At 25.4% G+C, this 23,047-nt stretch overlaps 1 protein-coding gene across 7 annotated transcripts; it reads left to right on the forward strand.

Annotated features, from left to right (window-relative positions):
- The first annotated feature begins 746 nt into the window (after positions 1–746).
- Positions 747–13,503, forward strand: LOC132921035 (NAD(+) hydrolase sarm1-like). Of its 7 annotated transcripts, none has more exons than XM_060983842.1 (9): positions 747–930; positions 4,386–4,569; positions 5,281–5,794; positions 5,978–6,803; positions 10,279–10,431; positions 12,309–12,391; positions 12,460–12,532; positions 12,694–12,883; positions 12,975–13,503. In XM_060983842.1, the coding sequence occupies exons 2-9, from the start codon at positions 4,510–4,512 to the stop codon at positions 13,167–13,169; spliced, it is 2,094 nt and encodes a 697-aa protein (XP_060839825.1). In that variant the 5' UTR covers positions 747–930; positions 4,386–4,509; the 3' UTR covers positions 13,170–13,503. The 7 variants fall into 7 exon arrangements, with proteins under 7 accessions (XP_060839825.1, XP_060839830.1, XP_060839824.1 ...); XM_060983841.1 differs by lacking the exon at positions 747–930 and adding an exon at positions 969–1,187; XM_060983845.1 differs by lacking the exon at positions 747–930 and adding an exon at positions 971–1,187 and having other exon boundaries at positions 4,386–4,573.
- The last annotated feature ends 9,544 nt before the right edge of the window (positions 13,504–23,047 follow it).

The following is a 23,047-nucleotide window of genomic DNA, read 5'->3' on the forward strand; positions in this document are numbered from 1 at the left end:
ACCAAATTCACTATGTGATTGGATTTTCAGATGGCAAAGTTTGGCAACGTTGCGCGAAATTATAAGAACTGAGCGTTCTCAATTATAATAGTCAAAAAGGATCTAAAAAAGGTATCCTCTATAATAACCGTTCTTAATCCTATTTCTGCCTTGCGATCCACTGTTTGTGAAACACTGATATAGGCTAATCTACCAGAAAAAGTACAGTCTCCTACTAGTATTTTAATTGGGTTTTTGTAGAAATAAGTACTTATACCTATTTGACTAATTACTCTATTTATTCTTATGATTTTTTTTTTTAAATTAATTAACTGTTAAGGCTTCAAGAATTATTAGCTTATTTTAGCATTCTTATGCTTTTATCATATTGCGTTTTTAGTTATGATCAAACTCGTTATCATAAAATATAACACTATAATATAAAATATTTGTATTCATTTCTTTTAATAGTTTTGATTACATCCTTTTTTTTGTTGACAATTGATTCATGACAATTTTTCCAAATAAGTAATTAACTATTTCTAAAAAAACATGTTTTCAAAGATAATTTTATTTTTTTACTTTATCAGTGAATTATGATTTTACTATTGTTGTTAAGCGAATGGTAATTGTTATTATTGTACGATCGTCACGCTCACTTAATAATATGAAATAATTTGTATGCAATAAAATACTTATATGGATATTACTCGACTTATTGCTCTTATTATCGTAACTATAATGATTTTTAATAGAGTAAGAATAAAATACTTTTTCCGAATGATTTTATTAATGCATAATATTGGCTACTCTATAAAAATATATGATGAAAATATTTAATATATTATTATACTCATTATTAATTTTAAGTTATTATTATAGTTGTATTTATATGCGTTAAGACTTTCGGAATCGTACAAGAATTTAAAGAATTCTAACATTTTTCAACAAGTATGTTCTTCAAATTTTTTTTATTGACAGTGGCAAATTATTGTCCAACAACCAAATATTACGTAAATATTATTATTGTGAAAAATAGTTAACATATAAACGACATGACGAAAGTTAATGAGATAATATGTTCAGAATTTGCAATATTAATAATAAGCTTTTCATATACTATACAATTTCTTTTTACTCTTTATTTTTCGTGATTAATAGTCATTAAACGATTTTTTGTTGAAGTATTTAGTTGGAAGTGCTTTGAAGTAAGTACAATTATCTATAACAAAACAGCATATATTTTTAATGTTTATACTTTATAGTGTTATTATAACATATTCAAGTTTTATTAACAAAAAAAACCTATTAGGTACATAATATATATTTTATAATTTATATTTTATATTTTTATTTCTTATTATTCAAGGTCATTATTACAACTTACGGTAGTTATATTTTTAAGATATTTAAATAATCAGAAAAACAGATAAATAAAAGGTTACTATAAACCATGAATTGATCTATTAAATAAAATAATAATAAAGTCTTTATTCTAACAAAAATAATGTATAACAAAATTATAAAAGAAAATGTTGCAGTTTTAAAAAAATTACAAAAAATCAAATTTTGTATACGGTTAGATTGACTAACTAAACAATACAAAATTATATAATATTATGCATTTAAAAAAATATAATAATAAAAAGATGTCAATATTAATAAACACAAAAATAAGAATACTTGAATAATTTTTATTTTTAATCTGATTAAAGACTATTATTTGTTTATTTGTATAGCTGTAATATTCCTTAAGACTCAAAATTGATCTTTAACCAAAGATGGTTTAACAAGAGGCATTTACATTACAATTTTGTTTTAACCTTATACTAGTTGTACTATAATTATTTTTAATAATTAAATATTTAAGATTAAATTTATGCATATATAATAAATTAAGACGCACAAATATACCTTGAAATGCATAGATATTAAATTAATTATAAATTACATTTTTAGAACAATAACTTTGTTTTTACTGAATAATTCATTGAAACCATACATCAATATAATTATTATAAGAGCTACCACATTCTATGAAATCATGCGTAAAAATAAATTGTGCTAAAAATAAATATATTATTAGGGTATTATTATTTAAAATATGGCGTAGAACTTTAAACTTATTGGAAATAAATGACTTAAGTAAAAGTAAAACTTTTCCTAAAAAAATATTAAATACACTTAACAAATTATATAATATATATATATATACACTGTATAATATTACTAATGAACTATGCCCCGTTTCTTACATCGTTCGCAAATTCTCTTGCTGTTCAATCCTTTTTTTGTTAGTTAAGAATTTATACTTCACTTCTCAATGGTAATAAACATAAATTTGACTAAAATTTTGGTTTTCAGATGCTAAGCTCTATATAGCCTTAAATTTTACTTTACTAATAATTATAATAGATGAAATACCGCAATTGTTTGTGTTAGTAATTTTACGATTAAAAGAAATAATTGTAAAAAGTTTATTATAAACTTTGATATTTTTTCAAGATGTTTATTTATTTCACCACCACTTTACAATAAATAATTAAATTCTTGTGGATAAATATAATTTTTAAGGCCTATTTTTTAAAAATATTTTTCCATTATAACATTATAAAAAACATTATGAAGTTCTGAAATAAACCATTTATTTTCTATCCATTTTAAAACGATTAAAAGAACTAATATTTGTTGGCATAAGTAATTATTTGATGAAATTATTTTTAAAAATTTCATATATTGGATAAATGCTTAGTGTATTATACTATTATATTATATAATGGATTTCATAATGAAATTCAAATATTTTACATTTATTTTATTCACGGAACATTAACAAATTTAAATATTATAATAATAATAGCTATACCAAAAAAAAATCCAATCATGTAAAATACCATATTATTATAGCCTTTTAATATTGTTTGATATACTAAAATATTTTCCTAATTACATTGTAAACTATACAAATGTATATTGAATTAAGTATTATGTATTTTTAATTAATAATACGAGTATATACATTTTTATTAAAAATATAATAGGTTTTGCTGATAATTTAATATTTCATTTATCTTATAATTTAATGTCCATCTATACAGTTGAACGAATGCTCGTAAAACCGATTTGCCCATCGTATTTGTTATTTTTGTATGAATAATTAGTTTATAATGGAGCGGTGACAACTGAAAATCGTCAGATTCTATCAGTCATTAGTTTTTGTTTAGCATTTCACATCGCATGATCACGTATTTATTTTACGCTTATTTCGTCGTATCAGTGAATAATGGAAATTCCCATAAATATTTCTTTTACTTACATCAAATATGAACGTGCTTGAGCGAATATTAAACAATTAAGAATTTTAAACAGTTTTAAATATTAATTGAATACGGAATCATCATTTCAACTACATACAGATTTTTTTCATATGATTGTTGTCACTAAAAAGGTATTTATTATATTATATTTATGTGAGCTCAATATTATAAACTTTTCAAGTTTAACGCATACATACCATTTCTACCCAAAATTACTTTTAATCGAAAAACAGTTAATATAAAAGTTAAATACTTATTTTCAATCAAATACGTTCATATTTATAACTAAATAATAATAATAATAATTTAAATGATATAATATAATATAAATTATTATGCGATGCACGTTATTCAATGTGCAGAATGTCGATTAGAACATAGAAACAGTATTACAACTGAAAAAATTTTAATTTAACACACTATATCTATTATCTAACGTCTAATGTCTAAATATATGAATTACTATAGGCTAGACGTATATCAATATTTAAAATTGAAATAGTATTCATTTTAAATAGAACTCAAAAAATAAAAATAAAAAATAAACAATTATGTTTAAATTGTTAATTATAATTTATAGCCCGTTATGAATTTTATCTTATGAAATGGCTTAATCATATATAAATATATGGTTGAGTAGATAAGACACTATTTTTCTTAAATATATATATACTAATTAATATAAAAACGTAAGTTAGTTAAAAATTAATTTTTTTCTTTGTAACTTGTAAAAGTTACATATATAAACAGCATTATAGAACACGAAAATTACATTTTATAAAATTATTATTTATATATTAAATACTAGTTAAATAAATACATAGAAGAGTAATATTATTAACAGAAAATCAGACCATCCAATGATAGACTCAACTAACAAAATGTATAAATTATTTAAATTAATTTTTAAGGGATCACAGTAATAATATCTTTTTAAATGTCAAACTGAACTATTTGGAGGTGTAACTTTTAAAAGATTTTAAAGTAAACTTGTCGTGCAAGACTGTAATGTTCTATGAAGTTTCAAATTTGTATAAAGTTGTAGATATATTTTATAAGTTTCTATTGTCGCCAAATCGTTATGTCCAGATTAACATGGTGGAGTATTTGTGTGTCAAGTGGTCAATCGTTCACATTGAAATGGGTCACAGAAAAATCGGTGATAAAACTGCAATCTAACCATGTTGAAAAAGATACTTGGTGGTTTGTCAATATGTCCGGTAATTTCAAAACATTTCAACTGACCAGAAATTACATCACATGTTGTTTTCAAGTGTGTATGTTTGCGTTGTTTTTCATTATTAAAATATTAAAGTATGTAGAGTTATGCTTATATTTCATGTTTACTATTATCAGTTCGTTGCCAAATTAAAACCTAACTATGGTGGAGAATGTTGTAATTGTCGCTAATATTAAGTTACTTGGTTAATGTCAACAGGTGGGGGGCATACAGTTTTTGGAAAGCGATAACAGAAAAATGAATTCGCGATGGTAGTGTAGTTAAATTGCCTATTTATAACGCCGTGTTACCGTTATTCTAATACTATTAAAATATATCGTTAATATTAATTATTATATTATTATTATTATTATTATTATTTATTTATTTATTAACGGGTAAAAAACCCAATTACATCAAAATTATAATTTAGTACATATAAAATATAGTATAACATTTGATAAATAAAATAATATAAAATAAATGAATAACTATACAAATAAATAATGATATTTTTTGTCGAAAATAATAAAAATAAATAAATAATATTTATCATTCGGTGTTGGTAGTCAAACGTCATTGTTAGCTGAATTTTCGTGAGTTCAAATATCACAGTATTTTCTGACTTTTTGTCATTTTACAAGTAATCTTTATTATTTCCGTTACTCGTTCATATCGAATAGTTGTTGCAATAAATGTAAATAATTATTTTCATAAATATTGTTTAATGTATTATAATATATATATAATTTTTTTTATTTTTAGTTTTCACGCAACATTTCTTCATCTGAATGTAAGATATATACATCTAACATTATGGTCAATTGGGTAGAAAACTTCTTTGATATTGAATTCGACGATCTCAACCAAATACAAGATGCCGTAGACGTTGAAAATGCAATACAAAAATATTCTACATACTTAGAGAATACCATCAATGTACTTAATATGTATGAAGAGTATGCACATCTCAGATCTCCAAATGAACTGATCGACAAAATATTTGATATGATATGCAAAGCGTGTAACGTGCCCAACTGCAAACTCGGGTACTGGCTGTGCAACAAGTTACGGGATTGTGGTGGACTAGATTTGTTAATAAATAATTGCGTGTCCAAAGACCAAGATCTACAGTTCTCCAGCGCCAGATTGTTAAAGCAATGTTTGACAACAGAAAATTCTGAATATGTATTGGAAAAGGGGGTGGATAAAGTCATGCAAGTAATATGTGAGTACAAGAAACAAATTAGCTCGGTGGATAAATCGAATGTAAGCACTGGTGAGAAAATTTTTTTTAAATATTTACCTATAATGCTAAACAATTTTTTTTTAGTTTTTAATTATTATTAAAAATAATTGTTTTCAAATTCTGTTATAATATGAGATGACATTGAATATTTACAAATTTTCCCTAGCTTAATCTTATTATATTTTGTTTACAATGCATTTTTATTTTTTTTAGGAATTCTTGAAAACTTATTTAAACACAAAAAAATTATGTGTAGCGGTGTAATGCAACATGGTGGTTTAGACGTATTGCTTTACGAGTACCGACACCGAGACATTGTGACACTGGAACAGTGCGCCAGTGCTCTAGCGAACTTATCGCTGTATGGAGAACCAGAAAACCAAGATCATATGATAAGGCGTAACGTACCCACATGGTTGTTTACGTTGGTGTTTAACACAGATGTCGACATCAAGTATTACGCTTTCTTGGCAATTGTGGTTTTGGTCACTAATAAGGAAGACAAGGTGACTATGATAAATCCTGAACATTTAAATTTGATTAATCCGTCTGTCACCACGCACATATCGACAGAATTTACTAAATCCAGTATGGCTCCACATACTCTAGGCCAAAGTCAAAACTGGCTTAAGAAACTTGTCCCGGTTTTAAGTTCCAGTCGTGAGGAAGCGTGCAACTTGGCTGCGTTCTATTTTTGCATGGATGCCGGAATCAAAAGGCAACGTGGTGTGACCAGCATATTCAGAGCAATCAACGCGATTGGACCATTGAGAAGAGTAGCCAGTTATGGAAACATTATAGCATCTAAATTAGCGGCTAAAGCATTACGATTGATCGATGATGGGGTACCCTACAAACTCAGTCGAAATGTCCCCGAATGGTCAGTAGACGACGTACATAAATGGGCCACACAAAGTGAGCTTAACGATTACGCCAACAACTTATCGGAAAACCTTGTTGATGGTGATCTTTTGTTGCAAATAACCGAGGAAAACTTGAAAAACGACATCGGAATAAAGAATGGAATTATGATAAAAAGGTTGGTAGTGCGTATGACGTAGTCATTTACGTCATATCACAACCATGGTTTAAAATCGAAATGAAATATTAAAATTTTAATTTTAATTTTTTTCGTTTCAATATACAATAATATATTAATTTATGATTTTGATATTGTTGCACATTATCAAATTGTTCATTTTGTGATTTGTAGTTTGTGTTTTAAACTTAATTATTCTAATTAAAATACCACTTAAATTTCTACTATTTTAATTTTAATTTCTATCTTTACGAACACATGCAGAATCTTCATTTATGTGAATATGAAAGAAAACGATATACTATAATATATAAACGATATTATAGACCTAACTATTTAATAAAAAAAATTTTATTAATTTTTTTAAACTTTAATATACAAATTATAGCGATTATTAGTTTGATATTAATCAATGATTTTAATTTTTTTCAACATAAATATTGATTTAATTTAAAATTAAATTTTGATATTATTATTGATTTCTTAGAAGACTTTTTAAAGATTGTTATTGATATTTTAATTCAATTTTGAGCTTTGTATTTACAACACAAGTATTGTTGATAATATTATCACGTGGATCGACCCATTTATTAATAGGATCAATACTATAATTTGAAAGCGTTTTCTTCTTATTTTATAACTTATAACTATTAATTACCTTATCTAGTATGATAATTAGGTGAAATATTATATATTATAGTGCTTTAGTATGTATTTTTTAATTCAAAAAATGTTTGGTCTTAGCATAAAATATTTACTTTTTCAAAAATAAAACTATTAACAATTTATATAAATAATTACACCATATCACTATTTAATTTAGTATTTTAAATTTTGAGTATAGCAGTATAATAATTATTGTTTTGGCTTTTTAATAATGTGTGCGTATTTTTTTATGTCCACCTGACGTCGCCTTAAAAAGTCTTCAAACGTTATCGTCTGATATTAAATTGTATTCAGCTTATACTAATTTAAATTCTTCAGTTTTTAAAAAATGTTATCAGATGAATAAGACAGTGTGGTAATATTACCACGGAATAGCCAATAAGCTCACTTTTCTTATATTACATATTGTGTTCTTTTGGGGTATAGATTTACTCTACTGGTTGGTCTATCAGTGTACTCTGTATAAAGATAATACAAATACAACTATCAATACAATACAACTTATTGATACAATAAATATCATACATAATTTTATTATTTTATAATATTAACAATCTTTAAGTATTAAAACATTTTTTTTTCTAGTTACACTTATAAACTGAACATTTTATCGATTTTCGTATACTCTTTAAGTGAGCCTTCTGGTTATTCTGAGATATTACATAGTTACAGGTGAATGTCAACATACGAAACCTAAATTAGAAAATGTTGACAATTTTAAAAACAATGCGAACATTAATTAGTTAATATTAAAATTAACAGGATGATTTTAGTGATCATTAACACACACACGCAATTTGTTTGGTTAATAATAATAACAATCTTGATTCACAGGAATAAAGTTCAATTATAATACAAACAATTTGACAGTAGGTATATGTAGTGAGTAAACCAAGTATATAAATATATATTTAAAAAATTATTGATAATATTATATAAAATACAATATCTTTAATTAATCAATGAACTACTGTTATTAAATAGATTTATTATTAAATTATATTTATATAAAATTAAAAAAATATGATATTATTAATCCTTTTTAATTTTAATTAGGTTATTTATTGCAACAATACAAACTTTCGTAACATTTTGAATTGCTCAAAATTTCAATATTTTTATTTCTACCTTGTTTGTTCTGTGTATTTAGTTTTGAAATGTATTACATCGACATGTACCCTTGCCTACTACTTTTTGAATTAAAAATAAAAGCTTGTCATTTCAATGACATTTTTCAATCAATTAAAACTTCGTCGATTTATGTTAAATTTTATTTGGATAATGAAAACTGATATCTGGAGTATATACTGTGTGTTCAATTTTAAAAGTTAAAAATTAGAATTTATCAAATATATAATATGTATTTATATGTCCTGTACCCTGTAAAAGAAAACCCGAATCAAATTAAAGGTCATGCGTTCGAAATATTTCCTGTTACCTTTAAAATTAAACACACGGTATAATACAAAATTGTATAACGCTTTTTTTGGAAGTAAATTAATACAAATTAATGAGATATAATATAGTAACTAAAATATAAATTTTTGAGTTTAATAATAAAATGTATCAAAGATATTAACTAATATAATTAACTAATATTCTACAATATTATATTATTATAATAACAATTATTATTGTCTTCCTAACGCTAAAACAGAATTTAACTTATTACAACATAGATGGTAGATAAGGATACGCATGAATTATTAGAATATAAGAGGATGATATTTATTTATTATATTTCAATGATTATTACTATACCAACCACCAATTTTAGTCTGTAATCTGTATATTATATCTACGTCATCAATAAATTTGACGTTCTTTTATACATTCACCAGTGACTATCAATATTCACAAACTATGGACATTCATAATAGTAATATTATACAATCGCAACGACAACTAAATAAAAACAATATAGGAATATAAAAATTAAATTATAATTTATACATTTATCAAAACTGTAAAGTATTTGAATATTTGAAAGTATTATACTAAATATCAAAAATCTGACAAATCTTATTTGTACATTATATATAATGTTTGTATTGTATTTAATTAAGAATTTTTCAATAATTAAATTTTAACTTTTAAGTGAGAATAAGATTTGTGTTTGTTATTAAAAAATAGTAGATTTCTGTATCAGCTTGTTTAAAGTATGATGATACAACAAGACAGACTTCATCAAGTATTCTGATTGACACACATTGTAATAACTTACAGTATAATCGATGACACGTTTTAATACCTATTCATTTTTTTTACCTTTCTGACTATTATTCAGAATATTAATCAGAATATTTTTACCTAAGATTCATATTGAAGTATTTATGCTTACACATTTTTAATAAAATGTATTCTGTAATCTGTAAACTATTATTTGTCAAAATATATTATGTTAAAAATAATTTATAGTTACAATACGTGCCACGTGGGTAATTTAATTGATAACTGTCTAAATATTAATACTTTTCAATCTTTATTCAAATTGTACTAGTTCTATCAAGCTCTCTAATATATATCATATATATATTATATATATTTGTATGTTTAATATATTATAATAGTTGGCAGTTATATTATTCTGTTATAGTTTTCGTCTGCTTGTAGATAATCGAAGTTTTATTCAGAATTTATGCGTTCACCACGTCATTGTCAATATTAAACATAAAAATAATATTTTAGATTATCCAGCCGTGCTGTGTAATTAGTCTAAATTTTGTTTATATTTGGCTTACATCTCAACCATAAAGTTTTGTATTCTGCACAATACCTAAGCAAATGTTATATTATTTATTGCTTTTAGATTTATGAGAGAACTAGATAATTTAAAACAATCAGCTGACTACAGTAGTAAAGATCCAACTGGTGTGCAGTCACTACTCGAGTCGATCGGGTCAAAATATACCGTGTACACATATCCCATGTTGAATGCAGGAATTAACAGAAATTCGATCAGGTTGGCTGATTTTCAATATTTTAATCATTCCTTTACATAGTACTAATATATTTATATATTTATTTGTGAATTATGCGTAGTATATTATACATTTAAGATTCTGAGCGTATTTTACAATGATGGTTTTTTTTTTTTTTTTGTAGTAAACGATAAATTATTGTCGATAAAATGCTTTGGTTTTAAAAAATGAGGGCGATTTTGGATGAAAAATTGGATCTAGTTTATATTTTAAAAAAATCGAAATTAAAAACTTAAAAATCGTCAGCACTCATTTTTAAAACCGGGAAAAACAAACAAGAAATTAAGAAAAAACCAGAGTTTTTACATAAATCCAAATTTTGACAAAATCGGTTTTTTTTTTATATAATCATAACCGTAGATACTTAAATACTTTTATCTAATTTTTATATTGTCATTTTCTATTTACTATAAAACTATCAAAGTATTTAGACTATTTTAAAGTTATTTATAAACATAAGACATTTCCAATTTTTTTTTTATATAAATGACGATTAAAAATTATTTACTGTGTAGAAATGTTTAAAAATTTTATACAAAGCTCTTAAAGAATATTTCTTAAAGTATTTATAGTTAGAATTTTAAACAAATTCATAAAATTTGAGAAAATTAGTGACAATTATTTTGTAGTTAATAATTAATAAAAAGCTTTATTTTTATACCTATGATTTAAAAATTAAATACAAGGTTCAGTATTAGTTTTTTAGACTTTATAAGAAAAAATCTACCGGAAATCCAAATTAATTTTTATGAGCATTTATATCATATTTATGACATTTGATATTCACCTTTAAAGTAATTATTTCCCTCATATAATTTTGGATATTTTTCATTGTTTCAAACAATAGATACTTGAAATTTTCACTAAATATTTATATTATCATTTTCATCATATGACACAATTTTAATTAATTTAACTTTTTTTTGTTTTTGTTTTTTGAGTTGTTTATAAAAAAAGGAAATTATCAATTTTTTTAGTTTTTTCCATACATTTTGATAAAAAAATATTTACTGATTCAAAATTCTTGAAATTTAATACAGTATTCCACAAAATTTATTCTTATACCTGTATAAATATATTAAAAATATATGAGAGAATTTTTTTTTTTTAAATATGCCTTTAGAGTTAAACCTATTAACGAATTTCGTCAAAACCGCTAAAAAAATGATAACTATTTTGTAGTTAAAAATGCATACAAATTTTTATTTTTGTATCTAAGTTTTTTCCTACTGGAAATTGTTACTTTTGACCTCCCCCCAAAGTACCAACTAGATTCATTTTCTTTTTCAAAGAGGGGCTGATGTCAAAAATCAAAGCACTATTACAACTCAAAAATGTGATGACAGACACAAAAAAAAAAATAAAAAAAGTCACTCCGTTCAGAATATAATCTATCCCTTTAGCATATATCTACACATTATTTAAAAATAAACATAAATATATTAAGTTGATATATATTATTAAATTTTTAATAATGTTTTGTATTATATATTTAATAATTATTTAGATATTGATCAAATAAGTATAGACAAAAATCATATTATTTTAATTATTATTTATTTATATTATTTAAACATTTTATACAACTTATTTTTTGAACACACACACACACACATATATATATATATATATATGTAATACATATAAATACAGTAAACATTGAACTTTTTAGTTTAAACGAATATATTTTTGTCAAACATGGTTTAATTCGTAACCTAATCGCTCAGATTCATTTTTCATAAACAATGATATATCATTGAATTCAAATTTAACAGAACTATAATAGAACCTTTATTAATTTTCAAATAGTCTTCACAATAAGTGAATTAATACTAATAGGATTTAAATAATTATTCAGGGAATTAACGGCAGATCAGATTGTAGACAATTGCGGAATCACAAACAGCATACATCAAAGTCGTATACGATATTTAATTGAAAGTAAATGTTTTTATTAAAGAAATAAAAGAAATTAAATGTTAACCAGTGTGAATTTGTAAATCATATAGAAATTCATTCGATGGAATCGTCATTGGATGTATTTATCAGTTACAGGCGATCGAATGGATCTCAGTTGGCAAGGTAAGCATCATATTTTACATATCTATATTCATTGGAACAAGAGTACAAGTGTACAACTGTATAATAATAATATAACATTATAACGATAATGTTTTATGAAATAATAATACTTAATAATTATATTATTGTATTAATAATAATAACTGAAATTATATTTGCAGTTTGATCAAAGCTTACCTAGAAATTCGAGACTATCGAGTGTTTATCGACGTGGTACGTTTGGAAAATGGAAATTTTGGCCATAACCTATTAAAACATTTAAAACTAGCGAAAAACTTCGTGCTTGTATTAACTCAAAATTCGTTGGACCGATGTGTTGGAGATAACGAGTGCAATGACTGGGTTCACAAGGTAAAATAGAACACCTCGCAACGCTGCATATCAGCAGCATAACATATTATTGCGCATATTTATTACGTATACTTGTATAATCGATTTGTAGGAAATTGTGACTGCGATGCAGAATCGGCTGAATATAATTCCCATCATAGCGGAAAATTTTACTTGGCCAGAACTGCTTCCAGCGGATATGCGCGATTTACGTACGTATAATGCGATACAGTGGTCATGCGAATTTCAGAATGAATGCATGGATTCCATCTCGATGGCTATTCGTGGTGATTTGTATGCCGTCTAGATAAGGCCAGTTCTGGTCTTTAATCATACCTATCCATAGTAATGGGTGGTTAACCCATTGTCAAGGGTAATTCTATAGTCATTCCGAATATCACCGAACTACCCTATGGGGACCGCCTACCATCACCTACTGGCTACCGTGTGACTCTGTCTCTATAAAATGGATAGAAATTTAAAACAGCAGAGCATATTAAACATAATATATATTACTAATATCATATTATATTACTATTATTACAAAGAACACACATTAATATACCATTTTTTTAACATTATATTCATAAAATAAAATTATAAAATACATCTATATTAATAAAAGAAAATATTTGTGCGTGTGTATGGTGTTAGCAATCCTAGCCCATAGTCTATTACACTGTCAATTTTGAAACTTGGTCCATAGCTAATTCTTCACTCGAGTACATTTTTAAGTAAATTTTTAAATTTTGCATTATTATGAGGGATAACACAGCGATTTATTGGAAAAACGAATATTACATCATTTTTTATATGAAAAAGGTGACATGATCTAAAACACTTTAAATATAATCAGCAAACAGGTGGAAAATCAAAATAAACGAAACTAAATCTTTTCAAGTAACTTTTTTACTTAGAAATCTCGATTCACTGCCTGTTAATTAAATAATTTAACAATTAACGGAAAAAGAATTTTAATATTATGGTCTAACTCTAGATAAACGTGTAACATGGAGCCCACACGACCACACATAACATTTAAACGTACAACTATTAACTCTAGGCTTCATATCCTTAGACCACTCTTAAAATCCCTACTCTTCCTATCCAATAAACTTACCATATACAAGTCAATAATTCGACCAGTTTGGTCATATGGTATTCAGTTACTCAATTACTGCAAAGCCATCCGATATAAAAACGTATCAGGTGTTTCAATCCATCCGCCTACGAGTAATAACATCTTCTCCTTGGTACTTCACAAACAATAATTTTTATAGAGAACTAAAAATTCTACACTTAATCAATTAGCAAAATTATATTACTTTAAATTTCACACCAACTTAAACTCTCGCAGTAATCCATTAATAAAACAACTATCCTCCACCTCACTCTTCCTGGTAATGTACTTAGAAAACTAAAAATACTGTGACCTTGAGACCTACTAAAATAAAAATGATAATAATACTTAAAAAGTACCCGATTGGGTGATACTGCTGAGTGCCTGTCCATAAATGCTAATCTCCTGTCACTAATAATTATTAACTATCAAATTTGCTTATTATACTAGTTATTGCATAGATTGTAAATTATTTTCAATAAATGAAAAAAAATATATATTTAAAATATTATATATATTATATTATAATAAATATTTATATTTTCATTTATTTAAAATAATTTACAATCTATACAATAATTAGTATAATAAGAAAATTTGATAGATTTTTTTTTTCGTTTTTTTGGATAAAAACGCGGCGGAATACGCTGTGTATTACCTTTGCCTAACGTTCATTTTCTTTACACATATACATATACTACGTTTATATTATGATTATAATGGCGTTAAAATGGTTTGAAATTAAAACCTATTAGTGTCCTATAAACAGTAAACACTTTAAAACGGTTTAAAAAAATCGAAACCGTTTTAAAAGTTAATACGCTCGCGCTATGTAGTTTACGAATTTAAAACCGTTTTATGTGATTATTATGCTTTAACCAGTTTAACCGATTAATCAAATGTACACGCAACTAGACAAGGCTACAAGGAATTGCCTATACACAACTCCTTAGAAATGGTCGTACTGCAGTCCCCTTAACTGTAAGTTAAAATTATGAAAACACAGATGTACTCCATGTTTCCACAAATCATGCCGTATACTACTTTTATTTAATATTTAATTTCCCGTGCATCTGTTCTGAATGTAGACTTCTAACGACTTGACTATCTTCAATAAAAGTTATAACAATATATTATTCCCTGGTAATTGGTATACGATTTGTATTTATAGTTTATTTATTTAAAAACCTATAAGTTGATATACATATTACATAGAGTCTACAATTCAATATTTTCTCACGAAAATCGAATAATTTTTGTTTACTTAAATGATTACCATTGGTTACATATTATATTTACTATTATAATTATTAGTAGAAGTATGGAATATAAAATTATTTATTATATTTAAAAAAAAATTATTCACAACCATAATTTGCTTTCTTAAATATATTTGTGATCTAAACACATAAAGACTAGTACCAACCTTAAAAATATTGGATTTTCATCGATTTTTAAATAATTGTTGAATCTATCTCTAGTTTTCTAATTTTTGGGAAAAAATATTCCCAGAATTAATAAGTGGAAAATTATTAAATTATTCATTGTAATTTTCATATCATATTTTTCAACTGAAACAAAACAGAAAAATATAGAGTAATACAATAATTTTAACTTGAGCAAAGTCATATAATATAGCTACACACATTAATATTATACAATAATATATATTATACGACATTATTCCATAATTATTATGGCATAATATATTGTACTTATAAAAGTATAAAATGTATTAAAGTTTTTATGTCAGGTAGAATTTTTTCACATGAATCATACAAGAATACAATTACATATGGTACGGTGTAGGTGGTACTCACCTGCCGCGTCTTTCGATTCTCACTGAGAAGATAATAATTTAAAAGTAACACAAAATTATTACAATAGATTTCAAGGTTAATACCACGATACAATGCAATATTTTTTATATAAAAATTATAACAATAATAATAATTATTATTATTGCGATGACAAATTTAGTTTTACTGTTTAAATTTTTTTCGGGAAGTGATAAAAGTACATAGATAATATCATTAATAATCTTTTTAATGTATTTATAAACGATATCTGTTTTTATTGTGATGTTTATTTTATAAATTATGAGCATAATGTGATTAATATTATAGAATATACACTATTTTATAATATTCCTAATTTATTCAAAAAATTAAATACTTATGTATGTATGTATCATGTTCATGATGTCATGATGATCTATCAAATTTCAATAAATACATTATAGCACCGCCACTTAAAATATTACATTAGTATTCTATACCCATTTTATATTATATATTTATACATATACTTATATTGTGTTTCATTAAGTAGGTAGGTATCTTTTTAAATAAATAAAAATATAATTAATTCATTTTTTCAATGATTTCAAACCTCTAGTTATACTTAAATATATTTAATATAATAAACAGGGCTCGGAGATTTTATAGCACTAAAAATAAATGAAATATGAGGTGAATAACCTTGGCTCCGCCACTTACTCATTATATATTACAATTAGTGTGTAATTATGTAATTTGTAATCATTTGTAACCATCATAAAACATTTGTAACCCCCCCCCAAATCTGCACAAAATAAAGATTCTAAGTGGAACCCATGGTTCCTTATAAATATCATTAATCAGAGTATCTATATATGTGTACAGACCTCATATATTTTAATAATATACCTATATATAATATTACCCTGGATTAGTATTATATAATTCATTAGGTTATCGTAGTTTCTAAAGAAACATTTAATATAAAATATTTTTATTTATTGTATTTCACAACTTGTTTGACACAAGTGAACATTACATCAAAAATCAATTTTGTATCGAATGTATTATTATAATATAATATATATATATACATTATATTTTGATATTTTCCGTAATAAACACTTATATAATATAATTGTATTATGTGTGTAGATCTGCAATTTGGTAAGTATTTATAGTTAGGTATTTTATTAATTTATATATGATAGATAACTAATAAGTATTTAGAAATATTTACTTATACATAATAAGTAACATTCATACACTCTTACAAATGATTACAAATGATAGGTATTACATAATTATACACTAATTTTATTATAAAATTAGTTAGTGGCGGGGCCAAGGTAACTTACCTTGAAATATACGCTATAATATGCCCTAAAAACATGAAAAATAGAAAAATAAAAATGTATGCTGTTCATAATTTAAAAAAACTTATATTTATTAACTAAAGATTATTAATTATGAATTAATAGGTACATTTATAATTAATTAAAAATTAATGTTTGTTTACATTTTTTAATTACTAAATTACTTGAATTAAACATGGTGAATATTCAAAATTATCTGGAAATAAGAATAAATTAAAATAAATTATTATTTATTAATTAAATAATTTTACCTGAGTTATACTGTATGATTAAATGTTTTAATATGAATGAAAATGAGGGTATTTTTCATATGTATTAAAAAAAAAAAAAATAATCAAAATAAATGACAGCATTTTTATAATTTTCTTACTACATATTACAAACTAGATTTATGAAAATACATAATAAAACGTTTTTATTATGCAAATTAACAAAAAATAGTACCAAAACTTGAAAAATAGCACAAAAACCTAAAATACTTCAAATATGCAAAAATAGCATTATAAAATTTCATATTTGGAGTCCCTGGTGCATAAAACAAATTTATAGTTCACTCTGTTATTATCTAACATAATAATGTAATTATGTAGAATATACATAATTTAAATACTACAGATTTTTTTCGTTATAGAGAGTTTTCATAATAGAGAGTGTATAAGAATTATATAATAGGTTATAAATCAAACCAATATTATAATGTAATATTTACCTTACATAGAGTATTTTGTTATAAAGAGTTTTTACTGTTTAGATATATGGTAGTAATGTAGTATACTAGTATTCTTCAATGGATTTTTTTTATCTGTATCCTATAATAATTAGCAAATGCTATAAAATTCGAGCCCTAATAATAAATATATAAACAAATTGAGTCAATAATTTATACTCAACTCAAGCTTATTGATGATTAATAACTTAATTATCATTATTGTTATTAAATATTTTATTTATTAATCTTGAGCGAAATAGTCACGTTTTGTAAACATTCTGATAAATCTGAGGAATATTTTTTTCTTTGATTTGATATATAATATTATATACACTATATCATAGTATCTTAACAAAACTAAAAGAAAATTGTAATGATTGATACTTTTTATTAATTTGTCAGTAATGAAGTTCAGCTATTGCAGAATGCAAATTGATTATTGATTACAAAATTAAAAATATCAATCCAACATTTAATCAATTATTAATTTTAAATATTATGAAAATAATGATGAAGTAATATTATAGGAATAATTTGTGAATATTAAACATAATTCAAGCAATATTCATTCTAGATTATTTTCAATATCCATTTAATATTGGTACAAATAATATCAATGCGTGATTGTAAATTCAATTTTAAATCAATTATATTTGGTGGCCAAATAAAATCGTTTGATATTAAAAAAATTACATTCAACTCACATGTAATATCTATTCAATTTCATCATTTAAAATTAATTGTTCATACAGTATTAAAACAACATTTTTTTCTGTCTGGGAAAATTTGAAAATTAAATATAAGATTCTTCAACATTTTTTCTACTTATATTTAAAATAAAAAATTTACCGGAAGGTTTACAAACAAAAATTCGTTATTACATTTGTTAACTATAGTAAAAAAATTATGAAATCGAACTACTGGAAGTATTTTTAATTTTCTTTTGCTTATTGAGCTAAATATATGAAAAAAATGGTTACTCCAGTCCCCTTAACAAGTTACGGAATTTCATAAAAATTAAATAATTTTTTTAACATATTCTTTACCTACTGGCTATATTATCTACATTACCTTTTGCTTTATATCTAGCGACTCCATTTTTTATGTCATGTTTGAATTTTAAATAGTTAATGCTATTCAACAAATTACCTCACTAAAAATTAAAATACGTCATCGTCTGGTAATTCTTCATGTTTTGGCTATTTTGGTTATTACTAGAATCTGTTATTAAAAAATACATAAAACTTCTAGTGGTATGCCAAAACCATTGTACCGTGACTACGAAATTTACCAATGCACTGATGCTATAGGTACTTATCGCTGAACTCGCTAAATCTCGAATTACAAGCTGATGATTATCTAACGTCATGCGCATACCTAACTGCATACAATAATACTTTGACATGAATAATGAATAAACATAAAATATAAAATAATGTCTATAAAAATATAAATAGTTAAATAGATTAAAAACATAATCAAACAAATAAATAAATCCATAAATAGTTAATAACTAACACAAGAACCTGATAACTAAAATAAAAATTTAACTAAATCAATATTAAAATTATAACAAGTTTGAAATTGCAATTAAATTTTTCAATTGCGTAATTGCTTCCAGTTTTGCTTTATAACGTTTTCGATGACTCCAACGAATTGAGCCATTTTTGACCAAAATCTTTTTGTCCAAACTAAAAAGTAAAATATTTACTGTATTATATTATATAGACAAGTATTAAAAATATAAGTTGTATAAAATGTTTATATTATTATATAAATAAATAATAATGATAATATCATTTTTGTCTATAACTATTTGATTAATACCTAAATAATTATTAAATATAATATAGAAAGTTATTAAAAAAAAAAGGAAGTGCGATCATTGAATCGTTTCTTCCCTCGCCCTTTTTCATGTATTAATTAAGATAGTATGATACGTAAGATTTAACCATGTCGATGTTCCTGATTGATTAACTTTATGCATAATTTTTAAATGTCTTATTAAAGACCCAGTTGTTCCACCAACACAAGAATATTCATTATTTTCATCTTCATCACATAATTCACAATATGCTTTATCCCATTTCCGTTTACCAAACCGAACTTTTTTTTTACCCATGACTGTGAAATTGTAACTGTACTATTAACGAACAAGTAGTATAGAAAAAAAAAGTCAAATGTGAAAATACTTGTTGGTAAAATTACTATTTCTAATTGAATTTATCAATAACCATTGATAAAATTAACAATATATCCAATAAAGAGCGTGCTCACGAAAAATAATAATCACACAACACAATATTGGGTATACTTGTCTATAGTTTTAAACGTGGGGGTGAGATTACAGCAGACAATTCAAAATAATAATAAATCAATAATATATAGGTACTTGTTTTATTTCATATAAACAAGTATTTATAATCTATATCGATTATCTAACATATTATAAATTATAATAATCAGTTAATTTACCCGACACGTGTAGTACGTAAAAGACGGTCACCTTATAGAATATTATATATTATGTTATATCATTGCACAAATATCCGTCAACAACGTGAGTACGTGAATACTTGAATTATTGTAAAATACGTGATGAATACGGATAGTAAATTTACGTATATTAAGTATACGTGAATACAAAATTTTCGTTCACGTGTACACGGACTTCGTGTTCACATATGTATTAATTCACGTTTTCGATCGAGACCTCTAATAATTACTAAGTTCGCTGAGCTTCAAGCCCGCAAAATACAATTTTAACTCAAAAAAATTTATTGAATATAAATCAAAATATACTTAATTTTTTTCTTTTTTTATTTAGATAATATTGTAATAAAAAAATAAAAAATAAATGCTTACGAATCTTGATTTTTTTATAATTTACTAGCTGACCCGACAGATCCTGTCCTGATCTTGTCCTGTCTTAACAATAAATATTGCATTTGAATTGATATAATTAAAAAACAAATATTAATCCAAAAATTGTTATATATATATAAATGGTAAATTATATTTTTGGAAGTTTTATAATGGGCCCGGACAAACATTTAGTACAGGGGCCCGAGATTGTAATCTGCAACTATGCCAAAAAAATCAGATAATACCTATTAAAGTATAAAGTATTAAATTTTTAGATATAATTATTATACATACATGACATTTTTGAGTCCAAAAATAATTCTATCACCAAATCCAAAAAAAAATATGTAAACAATCAAAAAAACGATTTCCATTTTATGGAAGCATAGAAACAAAAAATAGCTAAGATGCAATGACAATTCAATACATTTTGAACGATGGCCACGGGGGGGGGGGGGAATGATGCATATATTATAATAATGGAAAACAATAACCGAATATAACATTAAATAAACAAACATAATAATAATATAATAATATAATAAATAAATAAAAATATATAAACTGCAAATCATATTACATGCCGGTACATAATAATATGTCATAAAAAAAACTACTGCAGTTTAAAATAAGTTATTCTATCTCAATAATTTATTTGCTTTGCGAGAATTTATTTTATTTATAAATTAGTAATTAAGATTAAGGCCTTTTACAAAACAAATTTAATGACATACTGGGACCAGTTCTCCAATCACCGGACATATTCGTATTCCTCCAAGAAACAGGATTGGACAAACTTATCTAACTTTCTGTATACATATCATTATAATTACTCATATAATTTAGACATGTATTATTATTTAAGCTTTTCTTATTATGTAACACCTTTTTAAAAAAAAAAAAATGTATCTTATCCCAATGGTCATGTTGCCGAGGGTTATTCTTTTCTTTAATAAAAAAAAACAAAAAAAAAACAAATTTAGTAACATTTGTTTACGTGATCCGCTCGTTTTAAAATGAACAAATGGTCATACTGACTCTATGGCTGAACGATATTCAATTTTATAGTGATACTAGCTTCGGTGTGCCTCGCTTTGAGTGAAACTCACTGTAAGTGAATACCCTAGGACAGATAGAAGAGCTTGAAAGTGGAAATTTTTCAAAAAAGGAAGACCTACCGCTGATTGGTAGTACTGCGAGTCTTTTATCGGGATGAATGATGTTAAGGCGGGTGTTGTCGGGAATCGATAAGACGTTCGTGGCGTCGATAATAATATTATTTATTAATTTATTATTATATATGCCTCGATTCCCGGCTTGTGGAAGGCGCCTTCGAGATCCGAGGGTTGTAGAAGCCGCCTTCGAGATCCTAGGGTTGTAGAAGCCGACTCCGGCGCCTTCAAGGGGGTCGAGTGAAAATCGTTTCAAGAGAAATTCGGTTGGAAATGGTAGTCGGGTGTCTAGAAATCGGTCACATATATAGTTTGTCTCGAGGCTTGCCCGGTTCTTTTTTGAATGTATAAAAAATAAATAAGTACGAAAAATGGTAACTAAGTTTCTAGCTATCAGTCCTCATTCGATGCAAATCAATACCTGTGCTGGGCAATCCGCCTACGGCGGATTGTTATACCTCCTGACGTCGAAAGTCTGATGTTGTAGTTATAGTAGGGGAAAAAGTTTAAGTCGAACGAAGTGTTAACGTCCTATATTTTGGGAAAATCGATTTATACACAACTAAATCGCTTAGGTAGGCAATCCGACTGCGTCGAATTGCAGACTCTGTGGGCGCAAATTATGAAATCCCTGTGAGAAGACCACACGCTGACGCGAATCGACCGGGGACAACCGCGCGCGCAATGGTCAGGAAAAACGCATCAACCCTTTTGGGTATTTTTTCTTTATTATTTTACAAATGTCCTCGGCGCGAGGGGACCGTTACTATGACGGTGGTGTAGGAGGGGGAGAGGTCGACAAAGAGGACTATTCAACTCGTACACTCCGCGTATGTATATGTTATATGTACAATATATTATATAGGTACACTCGTACACTTAGCACAATGTCCCTCGCTGCTGTACGGCTATACATATACTGTTATTATTCAGGCATATATCGATATCCTCGGCACGGTATACACATAAGATCTATCGATCATTGGACGATGCCACCCCTCGTTGTTATTATTATTATTATTATTATTATTTTTTACAATCCACACAACTACCACGCTGTACATACATTATGCTTTTGGCGTCATTGTGTAGTCCTGCTGATCGCAACGGCGATTTTTCGCGTACAAACAATTCTATATACAAACATACTATACATAATAATATA

Source organism: Rhopalosiphum padi, chromosome 2 (assembly GCF_020882245.1).
Source record: "Rhopalosiphum padi isolate XX-2018 chromosome 2, ASM2088224v1, whole genome shotgun sequence".
NCBI classification, from domain to species: Eukaryota; Metazoa; Arthropoda; class Insecta; order Hemiptera; family Aphididae; genus Rhopalosiphum; species Rhopalosiphum padi.

Bases quoted from the DNA above. Each gene is read 5' to 3' on its own strand.
- LOC132921035 (XM_060983842.1), top strand. From the start codon at position 4,510: ATGTCCGGTAATTTCAAAACATTTCAACTGACCAGAAATTACATCACA. The intron at 4,570-5,280 runs GTGTGTATGTTT...TTTTATTTTTAG, and splicing joins ACATCACATGTTGTTTTCAA to TTTTCACGCAACATTTCTTC. The intron at 6,804-10,278 runs GTTGGTAGTGCG...TATTGCTTTTAG, and splicing joins AATGGAATTATGATAAAAAG to ATTTATGAGAGAACTAGATA.